This window comes from Alosa sapidissima, chromosome 3, assembly GCF_018492685.1.
Source record: "Alosa sapidissima isolate fAloSap1 chromosome 3, fAloSap1.pri, whole genome shotgun sequence".
Taxonomy (NCBI): domain Eukaryota; kingdom Metazoa; phylum Chordata; class Actinopteri; order Clupeiformes; family Clupeidae; genus Alosa; species Alosa sapidissima.
The window spans coordinates 6172825-6188174 of NC_055959.1; the positions used below are offsets into that span (position 1 = coordinate 6172825).

Here is a 15350-nt window from a genome sequence, read left to right on the forward strand (position 1 = left end):
ATTCAAGGCAAAAATGTGACTGCTGATCTGACCCTGTCAGTGTTTATCTCTAGCTGCTGCGCGAGCGAGAGCGTAGACATACGTCAGCGCTGCCAGCGTGGAATACGACGCGGCTCCCATACAGGAAGTAGACTGACTGCTGATCAGCGAAAGGACAGCAAAGTAACTAAGATACGGAAGATAATTGGCAAAGTGGTTAATTCGAAAACGTCCGCTGGTCCTAACTGTAGGCCTTACAGGAGGGATATAGACAGTCACTGCTCGCTGGTTTCGAAAAGCATGGAGCAGCCCCTTCATAAGGTAATCATGCAATTGCGGCTGTTATTTTCTCCAAGGTAACGTTAGCGGCAGCAGCAGTAGCACTATCAGAAGCAGGATACGGGCTGTCAAGGCTAGGTTGTCATTCCATGGAGGAAATGCAGGACGAACAGGAATTCCCTGCCAAACACAGCGTGTTCCTGTGACAGTTAATGTGAATTGGACTAATGTTATTTTGAAACAATTTCCATTGTTATTCAATAGTATCAAGACACGTTAATGCTAAGTGGGAAACCTTGTTCATTTAAGCATGGGATACTGTAGCTAGCAATAGCCATCTAATGACGTATCAGTTTATGCGGTCGATCGCGGATACCCGGCCAGCTCGTGCCAGTGCTGATGTGTGTTTTTACATTAGCTCTTAATGAGCAAGGGCATTTCAATTTAGCTAATAGCTCGGCAGTCTCCCAATTCTGCTGCGTTTCACGTGGACACTGGTCAGATTAAAATATCCTGCATGTTTGAGCATTTTTGCATATTCAAGCCAACTTAATTTAAAGTGTTATATGACACCTGGAGTCAGACTCCAGGTATTTTGTCACAGAATCGCCACACCCAAACTTGTAACTTCGCAAAGGCCATCCTATTATAAGGAGTAGGACATCATCCAGGATACAGGGCAACCAGTCATTCAAGAAGGGGAGTGGTTAGCCTACCTACACTCTGGCAGAAAACCTAGCTATAGGCTACAATTGTACTGTCAGGATGTAGTCTGAAAATCCAATTAATCTGAATAATTCATTTCAAACCTGTGAAGTGTCTTTTTGAGTTGGGAAATTCTTATGTAGACTCTCTCCCTAGACAATGGTGGACCCCATGCTAGCAGAGATGGGGCGAAATCTAAATGATGCCATGAAGATTCTTGAAAATGGTCAAAAGTAAGTCATGGGCCGATCTTGTGTTTCAGACATGCACCATTGTTTGCGTTAACCATTTTTGTGAAAGCCAGTGCACTGGCTTCTCCAACAGGATAGCTAAATGTACATTAACTTGGGTGCTAGTATCAGTGGTGCTAGGACCCCAACTGGTGAAGATGTCAGAGTGTGTTGATGGCTTTCTGTTGATGTTCCCTCTCAAAGTATCATAATTATCAAACCATGCAATATTCTCATACTTTACTGTATCATAGACAGTTCACATACCGGTACTATGTTTTTCAGCAGCTTTGCCCACATGTATTTAAAGATTGTTGAATATTAGATAAACTGTACTTCTAGGCGGTGTCATTATATCTGTAAGGAACTGAGCATGTTCTGGTATGGTGTTTTAACAGGGAGGCAGACGAAGACTCAGGTCAACGGCGACCCAGCTGGAGAGATATTCCAGGACCACTACAGGGGGAGTAAGTGGTCCCGTCAGACTCATTGACACAAAAAGTATCAAATATATTTTATTGTTCAAAGAGTAAAACATGTTGGAAATCACAAAGGACTGAATTATTTGGGTGAAGACCCTGCTTTCGGAACACTCTCTGAGACAGTGTGGGTGGTGCTAGATTTCTAATAGGTTGATCACTATCACATGATTACACATGATTATTAACTGTCATCTTTGTAAAATAAATATTCCTCTCTTGTGTATTTCTTTAACATCCAGTGGTCAGGATGTTGCCAGTATTCTTCAGCTGGTGCAGAATCTAATGCATGACGACGAAGACAAACAGAGTCATCGGTAAGTTTTGTCCTATCAAATGTTTCATCTATTTCATTCAGATAGTGTCACACAGATATGATTCAACACTGCTTCAAATAACTTCCAGTAGATTTGGAATGCTTCAAGGGCTAAGAACGATACAGACAAGAAGGATGTCACTGTCATGTGATCAAAGTGATCATCAGAAGCATGCATCCTCATTTAGTTATTCAGTCTGCCATGGGGAGAACAGATTATCATAACAGTTTGGTCCTGTTGTGGAACAAGATATACTTAAATTATGATAACATTCCTGATGTTTCTGAGTCTTTTGAGGCCTTCTTTGTGGCCTTGCTCACACCTTCGTAAGAGGAACTGCACAGGCTGCAGCATAGGAATTGGGCTCATGTTATTGTCATGCTCACCTGTTTGTGTATGAAACCTTCATCCAAAAAAATGACAATGATGTTTGTTTCTTAACGTCACCATTTTCTGTTAAAGTTAAAGTTGAATGGTATTTAGCAGATGCTTTTATCTAAAGCGACACAGACTTGCCGGATTTGTCTGGTCTTTAAAGGAGAATTCCGGTGTGATATTGACCTAAAGTGTATTGAAACATGATACCGAGTGTGAACGTATGTCTCATAGCCCATCTCGGCTTGTCCCCTGCACTCCAAAATCTGGCGCTAGTTAGCCGATGCTACCAACAGCTTTTTCAATAGTGGTGCTTCTGCATCGGGCTAGCCATGCAAATAAATCACTGTTTTACACCCATTTACGAGGCTCAATTTATCTCCACACTTCATTGGTAGACTTCCGAGGGCCCTGACATTTAAAACGAGACATTGAGAACTTTGAGAAGACGATTTATACAGACAGTATCTTCACGAAGTTTAGCGTTTGCAGCCATCTTGAATTTAGTCACAATAAGTCGAGCAACGAGTAAGAATGAACAGGTATGATAAGGGATCAGATTCCAAAAATAATTCAGTGGAAATGCATGGATTCCAGTTTCTTCCAGTAGCAGCAACTGGAATCCATGCATTTCCACTGAATTATTTTTGGAATCTGATCCCTTATCATACCTGTTCATTCTTACTCGTTGCTCGACTTAGTAAGTAAGTCTTGTAAGTAAACTACCAGTGCTTTTTCAAAGTTCTCAATGTCTCGTTTTAAATGTCAGGGCCCTCGTAAGTCTACCAATGAAGTGTGGAGATACATTGAGCCTCGTAAATGGGTGTAAAACAGTGATTTATTTGCATGGCTAGCCCGATGCCGAAGCACCACTATTGAAAAAGCTGTTGGTAGCATCGGCTAACTAGCGCCAGATTTTGGAGTGCAGGGGACAAGCCGAGATGGGCTATGAGACATACGTTCACACTCGGTATCATGTTTCAATACACTTTAGGTCAATATCACACCGGAATTCTCCTTTAAGTTCTCTACCAACTGTTTTGTTGAAATCAAACTCCTGTGTACTCAGCACTGTTGTATTTGTGTTGTAAACCCTATTGCTCATCTATCTCCCCACTGGCGTGTGTTCCACCCCTAGCAGGATGCAGTATGTGGGGGAGCAGGGTCACATGGCCTTGTTGGGGCACAGTCTAGCGGCCTACATCTCAGTGCTGGACCGTGACAGACTCCGCAAGCTGACCACACGCATCCTGTCTGACACCACCCTCTGGCTGTGCAGGCTGTTCAGGTTAGTCAGCATGAAGTGTGAGATATTATCCTCTCCTTTCATTGTGAAAGTTACACCAGGAAGCAATGAACTAGAACCTTTTATCACATATGGCATATTTTTTTGTAGTTCATTCCAGTTCAGTTCATCTATTTAAGCTGTTAGGAAGTGGTTTTGGGGTATATGCTGTAATAATTATCGTCTATCATACCTGTGTGCTGTTTATGCACGATAGAGGAAAGTATAGTTCTATACAATAGACAGTGTCTCCTGTCCACTCAGTAGGGAACAGTTGTACTGCAGGGCTGCTGTACAGTCCATTTGTGAAGGACAGTCTCTGGCTCTCATTTGAGTTGACTCACCAGGTGTTTTTCTGAGAATCTATGAGGAAGTAAAAAGCTGTTGCAGTGACTGAGCTTTTAAAAGATTTTATTGCTGTATGTGTCCATGCATGACCGCATAGTCGTCTACACACAGTGAACACACACTTGACAAAATACAGAGTGGAAGTGCATGCACTGTGTCCAGAACCTTGGTGATCCTTTAAGTGACCGTGTCTTGGCAGGTATGAGAATGGCTCTGTGTATTACCACGAAGACGACCGCGAGGGCCTGGTGAAGGTCTGTCGCCTGGTGATAAACGCTCGCTACGAAGAATATTCCACAGAGGGGTTCACTGCGCTCAGCTCCAAACAGCCGGTCATCTATCAGAGCGCCGCCTGCAGGTCGGGGCTGGGACAGCACCTCTGCAGCCAGGTGTGGACAAAGACCTCTTTGCTTCAGTTTCCGTCATTTCATGATCTGTTATTTTGTGTGGACAGAAGAAGTCAGTTCAGGTTGAATTGAATTCCAGTGATGCGCTTTGACTTGGTTTCTTTAATGTTGTGTGCCACAATGATATGTCTTAACCACTTTTCAAAATCTCTCTTTTTTTTCCATCCTCTTATCAGCTTGGGCTTCCTCTGTCCAGCCTTTGCACTGTGCCCTGTAACACCATGTTTGGATCTCAGCATCAAATAGTGAGAAGCCTTTTCCCCTCCTCTTACTTAAGTTCTATGCTTAAGTCCACAGATGTTTTAGATGAGAATGAATACATCCGTTTTTATTTGATTCTAGGATGTGGCCTTGTTGGACAAGCTTATTAAAGAAGATGTTGACACGGGGAAGGTCCCTCTGCTGTTGATAGCCAATGCAGGTCAGACTCCTCCATGTTCCTGGTATCCTCGTTCTTAGACAGGTTTATCCAGCCACACCTCTCAGCACGAGACTGATCTGATATCCTTTTTGCCCATTCAGGAACGCCTGGGGCTGGACACACAGATAAACTGGGACGCCTGAAAGAGCTCTGTGTCCAATACAACATATGGCTTCATGTTGAGGGGTGAGTGAATGAATGAGTGAGTGAGAGAAAAGCAGAAGTGGTCAAGTGATCAGTATTGCTACTGCTTTTCTCCACTCACAAGAGTTAAATTCTGAAGGGTAGTGGACATAGCCTGCTTTTGGGACATCCAGTCATTCACTACATAGTGCAGTATATAGTGAAAAACTATATAGTGGTTATTCATTGTTCTGGATGCTCTGAATTTAGGTATAGTCTGAATATAATCTCTGATATGTTTTGGCTGCTGAGCTTATCTTTGTGTCTTCCAGGGTGAATTTGGCGACTCTGGCCTTGGGTCAAGTCACATCTCCAGTTATGGTGCGTCCAAGGACTTTGTTATAGTGATTGTCAGCACTTTAAACTGACTGTAATGTTTGCATATCTCTCTTTTTCTGTGTGTGTGTGTGTGTGTGTGTGTGTGTGTGTGTGTGTGTGTGTGTGTGTGTGTGTGTGTGTGTGTGTGTGTGTGTGTGTGTGTGTGTGTGTGCGTGGCTATCCTCATGCGCTCCAATGTCATTTTGATTTCTCTACATCTCCAGGCAGCTACCAAGAGTGACAGCATGACCCTCACTCCAGGTCCATGGCTTGGACTTCCTGCTGTGCCAGCTGTCACACTTTATAGACATGAGGACCCAGCTCTGGTGAGCAAAGCACATAAAAAATGTCCTGAGACATTGCAATTAGAAACTGCTTTGTAGACATTTCTCCGTGCAGTGTTTGTCAACGTTCCCACTTTTTATTTAGTTTAACATTTTGATCATGCCGGATCTAACACAATTTTCTCTCTGTTGTTTGACCTCCATGTCATGTGGGGGTGCTGTTTCACATCATGCAGTCTCTGGCAGCGGGACTGACCTCCAGTCAGCCAGTGGAGAAGCTTCGTGCCCTGCCCCTCTGGCTGTCCCTGCAGTACTTGGGGCATGATGGGATAGTGCAGAGGATTAAGAACGCCACGCAGCTCGTAAGTCTCCCGTCTGGCAGAGTTTAACTAGGACATGATGCTCTGGAAACATAGCCAGAACACAATGCTCTGGAAAACAGTACTGTTGGTGTCCTGAGTTGGGTCAACAAGTTGTGTGTTTTCTGCAGAGTCAACAGCTGCTGGAGCATCTCAAGACACTGGCCTTAATCAAGACCTCAGTAAGTTTTTTTTATGATTTGCTGCATGTGTTTATGGTGTTCTTTTGTCATGCTTCGTGATGTGTGTTGTATTTTTTGAAATGGTTCATTTTTTTCCTAATTGGCTTTAAGAACTTTTTTGACTGATTATTATATTTTTTGTTTGTTTTTTTTGTTTACATTTTCCAAATTTAAATTGTAAATTTAAAAGTAACATGAACCTTACATAAAAATACATGAGAAGTGCTTGTAGTATGTACAGATAGGAAACGCATAAAACATATTAGAAAACTGAAGGATTAATAAATTAATAAGGAAGGGATAATGTATAGAACATCAGTCATTATTGGGAAAATAAGTCCCAACAGGGCGAACCGGACCCCGACGCGCCAGCGGAGGGGTTTTGCTTCGCCCTGAAGGGACTTATTTTCCTAATAATGACCGGCGTTCTATACATTATTCCTCTTATTATACGGCTACTTGCCAAAACGAAAAAATAAACTCCACGATATGTTTCTTTACATTTATTTGTTACCATTTCGTTGTGGCTTTTGCTGAGAAACAAATAGTTCGCAACACACGCTGAACTTGAATCAAACGTTCTTTAGAACACAGCTGATAGACCGTCTGCCTTCACCTTTGAATGAAAATCTGTTGCCATTGACAGCGGTCATTATTTCAGAGGTCCTTAGACGAAAATAAGGAACCGTAGAACTTTGGGAAATCCCATTCAAGTCAATGGAGCGTTCTACTTGCATTGTGAAGAGCCGTATAATAATCTAATCTAAAGTGCACTATATTTACTTTACTAAATAGAAATACTAAACGTTTCTGCATATCATGTAAATCTAATGGGATAACATGGCCTTGCATAGGGTAGCCTCATTCTCTCTAAGATGAGATATAGCACTGTATCTCCATCACTATAATCTGGAAAACAGATGTTTTTATATTGTCCCACAATTAGGATGTCCTTGATGATGAGGTGTCTCTCCTCGAGGCTTTGACCATGGTAAAACTGCAATGATCTGTTAGACTCTTGTGTTCAAGCCTTCTACTAAAGCAAAGGTTTGGGAGTCTTGTCTGCAAAGGGCCGACATGTCTACAGGACTTGAGCCCAAGTGTTCAGGAGTGCATCTGATTGTCTTTACTAGATTCCCTAGATTTAACCAACTGATTGTGGTCCTCAAAAGACTGTTTAGGTATATCAGGTGCGCTCTGCTTGGTAGGCACCAAACCTGCTTGCTTGTCGGCCCTTTGCGGACAGGCGCTAACCTCTGCCCTAACGCACTGTAGTGAGAACCTGGGTGCCTTGGATTTCAGGCTGGGGTGTCTCACTCACGGCTCCCCCTGCTGGCTGGGAGTTCTCTCCGGGATGTCCTGGGCTCTCTCATTCTGTCCATTGTAGGTGGGACCAAACCTCTTACCCCACCTTTCCCTCCCTTTCTTTATTTCCATTTCCCCTCGTTCCACAGCCCCCCCCCCCCCCCCCTTCCTCACCATATCCACTCATTCACCCATTCACCCAGTTAAAGTGACAGGGGATTGAGGCACTCATTTATGTATTTTTTTTGTTTGTATGGTTTTTGTTGTCGTCCCCGTTGGCTAAATGTGCGTTCACAGGCATGTTGCTAGCCGTATCATCTGGACAATGCCACCGTCGTAGAGACTGATGACTGCTTGGGTCATCATGGATGGACCTCACTGTGTTTAAAATGGGTTTGGAGCCTCTGTAGACCGAATACAGCAAAGTGAATTAACACCCAGGGAATTTGTTTAATTGGCCTTTTGTGAGAGAAGGAGCACATTCCTGTTCAAGGTTTTGGCATAGTACTAACACATTCCTCCGAGGGAGATAACGCACAGCCAAAGGCTATCCTTGCTGTTGACCTAATGGTGAACTAGAATACCAGGAAGAGAATGTCTTTGGGTTTGGGGTTTTCGAGTATAACCTCTTTGATGTGAGGGTTCTCCTCAAAGCTTTGTTCCTCTCTTATCACACATTCTTGGTTAATATTACATTCAGTATTACTAATACAGGTGAGTGTTCGGGTCATTGTCACATGTCACCATTGCTTTATTGAACCCCTAAAAGCTTCTTTACTGAAACAGACCTTCAACTTGAGTGTAAAACACAGGAATGTCCATTGTGCATGAGAGTCCTGGGCATTAGCTTTCTCAGTTGTGTATTACAGTGGGCTAGCGCGCGCACACACCAGCATGCAGCAGGTCCTCTCCTGGCACTGTTAAACAAAGGACTCTGTTTCCTAAACGTTGCATGAGATTAAGTCAAGCTGGCACTCCACACAGTGGTCATGCAGACGTGTTTTACCAGTCAGACAAGCACGGCCTGTAATCCAGTCTGAAAACAAAAAGCATCTCCATGACATTACCTTGAGGCATTTCTAACAAATCCCTGTCTCACAAACTCATACGGCAATGCTGACGGTTACTGTATGTCTCTTGCTCTCTTGAAAATCAAGTGCATATACTCTTTCCAGTGTGCAGATTTTGTGGGGTTAAGTTGTGCTCCCTCTTGCATGTCCACCAGGTGGAGGATGAGCTGAACTCTCCAGTGGTGGTGTTCAGGTTCTCCCAGGACACCAGTGCAGGTGAGGCCACCTGCTGGATCCACCTCAGCCATTACACCCAGTGTCTGCTAATGAGATTGACTGAAACCAGCCAGAAATTATCAGTTTACTTGGAAACAAATGGAAGGATGCAAAAAAATACACACTTTTTTTTTGATCAAGTAGTGAGCCATGTAAAAAGATAGGACATAACATTATACATGTTTTTAAATTGTTTTTGCAATTACTCAGGCTTAATAAGGCTGTCAAGTTTTCTTAAATATATATTTTTCCTATAGATTTAATTGCACTGTTAAGCCAATTAAATTAAAGCATTTAAGCATTTGTTTTTCCCCAAGGTATGTTTACATTTTACTCAATTGCTTTTGTCTATTTAGCATCCAGTGGTGGATCTCTGGAGGGCTATTTCCCTGGAGAAAAGGAAGTCCAAGATGCTCTCAACAGATGGGTATGCTTCATAATTATACATTTTATAATGTCACTGTTCTGCACAAAAGTTTTACAATTATTGTCTTCAACCTGTGAGGTTCTGGTTGATATTTTATATCTAAAGGTTCTATGAAACAAAACAAGAACCCTATAATATTTATGAAACCATTTTCATGGGATTTATAGACAAATAGTATGGTAGAGGTCCAAATACCATTTATTCTCTGTGTGTATCTGTACAGCTCGGAGAGGAGTTGGCCCAGCAGGTACCGTCCAGTGGGGTAGACGTGGTAGAGTTGGAGGACGAGGGCACCTGTGTCCGCTTCAACCCACTCATGACTGCTGCAGGTATGGACAGGTTGGATGCAAACTGACCCTGTGAACGTCCAAATCCAGGGAAAGCTGTTTTTTTTTAAGGAAAATAAATACTGTTAAAAATCTTTTCTTCTTCTTCAGTGGTGCATAAGAGTGCCATGTAAAAATAACATTCAGGGGGGGGGGGGCATATACGGGTCCAAGTGCCCACGGGGACCCAGGTTCTAATCCGACCTGCGGTCATATCCCGGTCCCACTCCATCTCTCTCTCTCTCTGTCAATCTTCACTGTCCTATTCAAATATAAGGCAAAAAGCCCAAAATATATACTTAAACAATTTAGGCCCATGTGCCCACAGGGACCTGGGTTCAAATCCAGACTTGTCGCTGTCCTATCTGAATGAAGATATATAAAAAAAAAAAACATATTTAAATCTTTATCTACTGATCTCCTGCTCATTACTCTGCAGTAGCCACATTTAATTACAGGCCAGGTAAATGCCTGAGTGTAAATAGAAATGTCATCTGAACACTTTCAGTGTTGGGGACCCAGGAGTCCGACATCAAAGCTTTGGTGGAGAAGCTGACAGACGTGGTGCCTCTTCTGAGCAGCACGCTGCGCTTCAGGCAGGACTTCAGGGAGGAGATCCACCACCAAGCCGCCCTTACCTACATAGAGGACCTCAGCTGGCCGGGCCTGGGTGCCATAAGGTGAAAGGTCAAGGGTTACGGGGTCATAGAGGCGTATTTTGTTGTGATAATTGTTCATCACAACTAGCTTAGTCAGTCTTGAGTCATTTTGTGCTGCCTTATCTACATGTTCTGTGAAAGTACACACCCATGGACAAGCATTATTTTAGCATACAAAGCAATTTTGAAATATAAGCACAATATATGTTAAATCATCCAATATATATTAAAAATGACACACAAAAAAATCCTGTTAAATAAGTTGTAATTACATCTTTTAATGACCATGTGGATGGTCTGTTCTCCTAGGTATGAGCCTCAGTGTGAGCAGGATGACGACAACAAGAGGCAACAGGATGTGGAGAGGATCAATGGAGACATGTTGAAGAAACTAATGGAGTTAGACGCAGACATCTCCTTCTCCACTGGTAACACTTTACAACACAATGCTTCTTAAATGAATCATTCATACACATTTATATCATTCTGCCACGTCAAATGGCTTGTATAGCACTTTGGTAAACAATCTGTTAAATGTGCTCTATAAATAAATGTGCTCTATGACTTGACTTCATTACATAATAAAATGTGATCAAGAGAACTTTTAGTGTCACACAAAAGTTCATCATTTCTTTTTTGGGTTTGCTGGTGTGTCTGTTGACGCCTCCAGAGACTCATATCTAAATCTGCTTTCACAGATCATCCAGTGCTAGTGTGTTCTCACACTAGAAATAAGGGCTGCACGACCTGGGGGAAATATTGCCATTTTTCTGAGAGATATTGTGATTGCGATTTGATTTGTAATATACTGTAGTTATTGAAAGTAAAGCTTCAGTTCAGTATTCTAAATTTCGCTTTAAGTTGGGCCACTTGTGATTGGTGAGCATGCCTGGTGCATGAGAAGCACAGCGCTCCTGCACTCCTAGATAAGCTTCACTGTCTGTCACACAAGGAGGATGACATAAATACCGTCATTTCCCAACTATTAGCCACCGCTTATACATTGATTTTGCAAAATGTCTTCAGCTATGAGGTTAATACACAGGGCAGTTAATATGGTATTAATATGGTTTCGTTTTTTTAACTTGCATAAAACACTGTCCTGTGGCTTATACACAATGCGGCTAATACACAGGAAATGTAATAGATGTGACAAGATTTTGCAAAGACAGAGTTGCAAGCTGCATTATTAATTGTAGCCTTTATTAATTCCATTAGTTCAAATTGCAATTTTGATAAAAAAAAATATTAATTGTGCGGCCCTACTTGAAATGCAATGTCATCCTTCTTGCACCACCCAGGTCCAGAGTTTGGTAATGAGACTAACTGCATATACGTGGGGTTGGCGACTGAGGATCTTGATGTGGCAGAGCTGGTGCAAACCATTGCAGCAACTGGGAGGGACCTTGAAGAAAGCAGCAAGGTATGCTAGCTCAGTTTTAATGGAGCCCTAACATCTCAAAAGTTTTTGGACTATGTTGTAATCTATATATATATAATCCTTTTGTTGTTCTAGTTGCTAGAGAACATGACCGAGGTTGTGCGAAAAGGCATCTTGGAGGCTGAGGCACAACTACAGAAAGCAAATGAAGAAAAACTCATGGAGGAGGTGTGTGTTTTGTGGTGCTTATGCAATTAACATATGGTTGTGTTAGCTGTACGTGTGTTTGTGTTAGGCCTGGTATAGTCCTGCGTCTGTGTCCTGCATGCAGCGTGTGGCGAGAATTGCGTCATCAACGCAGCATGCGGGGGATGTTGTGTGCCTCCCAACAATTGTGACCGCGCATCAATGACGCACGTCTTCGATGTGCGCAAATGTGCACGAAGGAGCATACCACCTCCTTTAGTGTCAAATCAACAAAATATATACACTGCTCATATAATAATTCTTGTTCCTGAGTAGTCCAAGCCTGTTTGCTGGTGTATGTCTTTTCCATTGTTGTTACTTATGGTCTTCCTTGGCCCATCCTTAGGGAGTCCTGAGGCAGATTCCCCTGGTAGGCTCTGTGCTCAACTGGTTCTCTCCCACTCAGATGTCCATCAAAGGCCAAACGTTCAGCTTAGTTGCAGGTAGTGATGATCTGTTCATGTCATGTTTTTGCCCCAAAATGATTTTCTTTCACATGATTTTAACTGTCCATGAAGCACCATGAAGCTTAAAATTACTGCTTGCTTATTCTGTTCTAGCTTCTCCCCCATTTCTGTTTGTGTTTTCTTGGTAATGTGGCTGTTTCTCACGGAATGTGTCCTCCTCCAAAGGTTCCCTGGACTCCACAGAATCCACTTACGCAATGAAAACTCAGACAGGGACCACACCTGACACCCCCACATCAACTGGCAAACGCCTGCCTGGTACAGCATATCACCTCTTCTTTTTCAATCAAACTAATATGTTCAATAGTTTCACTAACTTCATGATCTTTAAATCACCTTTCTCTTAATGTTCTTCTAAAGTAAAATGCCTTGTAGAATTAAAGTGTAATTGTACCTTCAGCTCCGAGCCAAACTTGCCAAAACCTAGCCAAGGGGTTGAGGGGGGGCATTAACATTCTTAAAGGGCAAATGTCAGGTTAACAAAATGTTTAATTAATGTTAGTTAATGTGTAGATAAATCAGTGAAGATGTACATATTTTTAAAATTATTACTTTAAATGCACTACGACAACATTTACAGCCATTTTTGTCAAGATCACATTTTAAACAGAACTGAGTGATCATCATAAAAGGAAAGAAATTATTTAAAAGAGCAGTTGTCAGGTTAAATTTGTTATTAAGATTAATACAAAATACTTTTTTGGATGTCCTCTGCCTCAAAACTCGACATATTTCTATATGGACAACCTTTTATGATGTCACTCATTTGTGTTTTGCAATGCTGGCTTGAAATGACTGTAAATGTTGTCGTAGAGCATTTAGAGTAGTAATTTTAAAAATATGTATGTCTTCACTGATTTATCTTCACATTAACTAACATGAATTAAGTTGTTAACCTGACATTTGTCCTTTAACATAACAATGGGTGACTATTGGATTGTTAACATTTTATGTACATTTCATGATAGAATCTACATTAGCATTGCCCTTGGATGATTTTAAACAGTAGATAGCTTATTGAGTCATTTTCAACTTCAAGCTAATTCAATTGCGCAAACAGGAAAGTCATGATATTGATTAATAGGATTTTCCACCTCCTGGAAGGCCTTGAGGCCACACTGTTTGCAGGTGAGCTTCTTGCACTAATTCCTCTCTGGTGTTCAATCCACAGGACAAAAGTTATTCAGGCGATCAGCAGCTGGCTCAGACACCTACAGCGAAACTAGTTCAGTGGGTCAAGCTGAGGAGATGCCCCGAGAAACTACCCCACTGCCCCCTGCCTCAGAGGAAGGGGTAACAGAACCTCCTCAGGAAGAACTCGCCACCTCCGATTCTTCTTTGCCCGAAGTCCAACGCCAGCCAGACGGACAGGAGTCAGAGGTGGACTCCATCAGATAAAACATTATGAAACTGGAAAGAAGCACCAAGGCCTACAAGTTGTGTAGGTCCCCTTTGGACCCACAAATGGAGAATTAGAGTTAGCATAGACATAGATCATCACCTTAATACCTGGAGCCAAATTCACATGAACTCATTTTGCTGATATGCAAACAAAGAAAATGAACAGATATTTGGATTTGAGAGAGAGAGAGACAGAGAGAGATGCGTATAATTATATTCACACCATGAACCACTCACACCACTATGTTGTCTTAACTAGAAGGACACATTTTAGAAAGAGATCTACAAAAAAAAAAAAAACTTCTGTCGGTAATTATATATGTTACAGAAAACACAAAGATAAGACATAACACCATTGACCCCTGATCACTGTTGAGATGGGCACTGCCCTTGACGTTGCTCACTCCCATCCGTCCTTCGCAGGTGCCTGAGGATTCTCTGTTAAAACATGTACAGGTTCATTGTATACATAACCAAAGGGCTATTGTGGCCTTACCGTCATAATCAAAGACCTGTATGCATTTTTCATCTTTCTACTGTCTACTCTAAATACTGCATAGGCTTTACTGTACATGAAATACGGTAATGAAGAGACTAATGCTTTGAAACTAATGCAGATATTTTTAACACAGAAAGAGAATATAGCCTTATTGCACTAGTTTGTACAGAGTGTCTTAATTTAATCAGGATGTTTTAATTATTTATTTATTGTTATACAAAATTTGCTAAATTCAGGAAAAAAAAAACATTAATACACAACTTTATTTGTTCTAAAGTATTGGGTATCCATATAGGATGTTATCTAATGATAGCATCCAGTCAACACTCGTGTTTTTCACAGACTTGTGATTGTGATACAGCACTCACTGTGAATTCAAATTGTATCAGTGTATTTTTATAATGATGTGTTTGTGGATGCCATGTTTGAGTGAGTTAGAGTACATACACCAAATGAATTGAACAGTTCTGGAGTTCGGTTCAATCTCCACTGAAACTAATATTGACTGCATCATATTAATTTTAAACACTTAATAAAAAAATAACATTAGAATCCCAAATGGCATACAGTTACATGTTGATGTCATTCATGTGACATTCTTTACTTTTCCAGTTCTACTGTTCATAGAAGGGACAGTGAATTGAATTCACTGTCATGTATTATGACTAGTTGTTTTTCTTTCAATTTGTTTGGCTTAAATAATCCAGCACATTGTTAAATTGTTTTGTCACCAAGTGCATTTTTTCATGTTCCCTAATCTTTTTTATGTTAAAATGTAATCTCCGGTGCAATAAAAAACTGGGATTTAGCTGTAGAAGGATAAAATGCGGAAATGACTTGAATATATGTTTGGGGATTTTGTTTATTTTAATACATTAAATGACAACCTTATTATTTTTTTTTTACTAAAGAGTATCATCTTTTAATTGATGTCTAATAATATTTAATTTTTTGATTATCTATGTATCTTCTTTTGCTTTAAGCTACTGTATGAAACCGTACCATACCTGCTGATCCACTATGAAATATGCCTAATTTTGATCATTTGTCCAGTGAAATATATTAAATTGCAAAATTACATCTATCAGTTTGAGTTGTTTCTTTATATCTCTCTATACAATGATAGTTTAAGATTGACCCCCCCATGTCATAGACTACACAAGCTGTTGTGTAGTCACCTATTGAAAACTGGCTTGAAAAAC

At 41.2% G+C, this 15350-nt stretch overlaps 1 protein-coding gene across 5 annotated transcripts; it reads left to right on the plus strand.

Annotated features, from left to right (window-relative positions):
* Positions 1–99: 99 nt before the first annotated feature.
* On the plus strand, positions 100–15232 carry pdxdc1 (pyridoxal-dependent decarboxylase domain containing 1). Of its 5 annotated transcripts, none has more exons than XM_042087759.1 (24): positions 100–300; positions 1120–1196; positions 1592–1660; positions 1915–1989; positions 3503–3652; positions 4197–4386; positions 4581–4649; positions 4747–4825; positions 4927–5011; positions 5281–5329; positions 5551–5652; positions 5847–5972; positions 6101–6151; positions 7454–7534; positions 8682–8742; positions 9099–9169; positions 9393–9498; positions 10004–10175; positions 10464–10582; positions 11456–11577; positions 11671–11763; positions 12128–12224; positions 12414–12506; positions 13420–15232. In XM_042087759.1, exons 1-24 carry the CDS (start codon positions 280–282, stop codon positions 13644–13646), a joined length of 2385 nt encoding a protein of 794 aa, XP_041943693.1. In that variant the 5' UTR covers positions 100–279; the 3' UTR covers positions 13647–15232. The 5 variants fall into 5 exon arrangements, with proteins under 5 accessions (XP_041943693.1, XP_041943695.1, XP_041943696.1 ...); XM_042087761.1 differs by having other exon boundaries at positions 3506–3652; XM_042087762.1 differs by lacking the exon at positions 7454–7534 and adding an exon at positions 7098–7142 and having other exon boundaries at positions 101–300.
* The last annotated feature ends 118 nt before the right edge of the window (positions 15233–15350 follow it).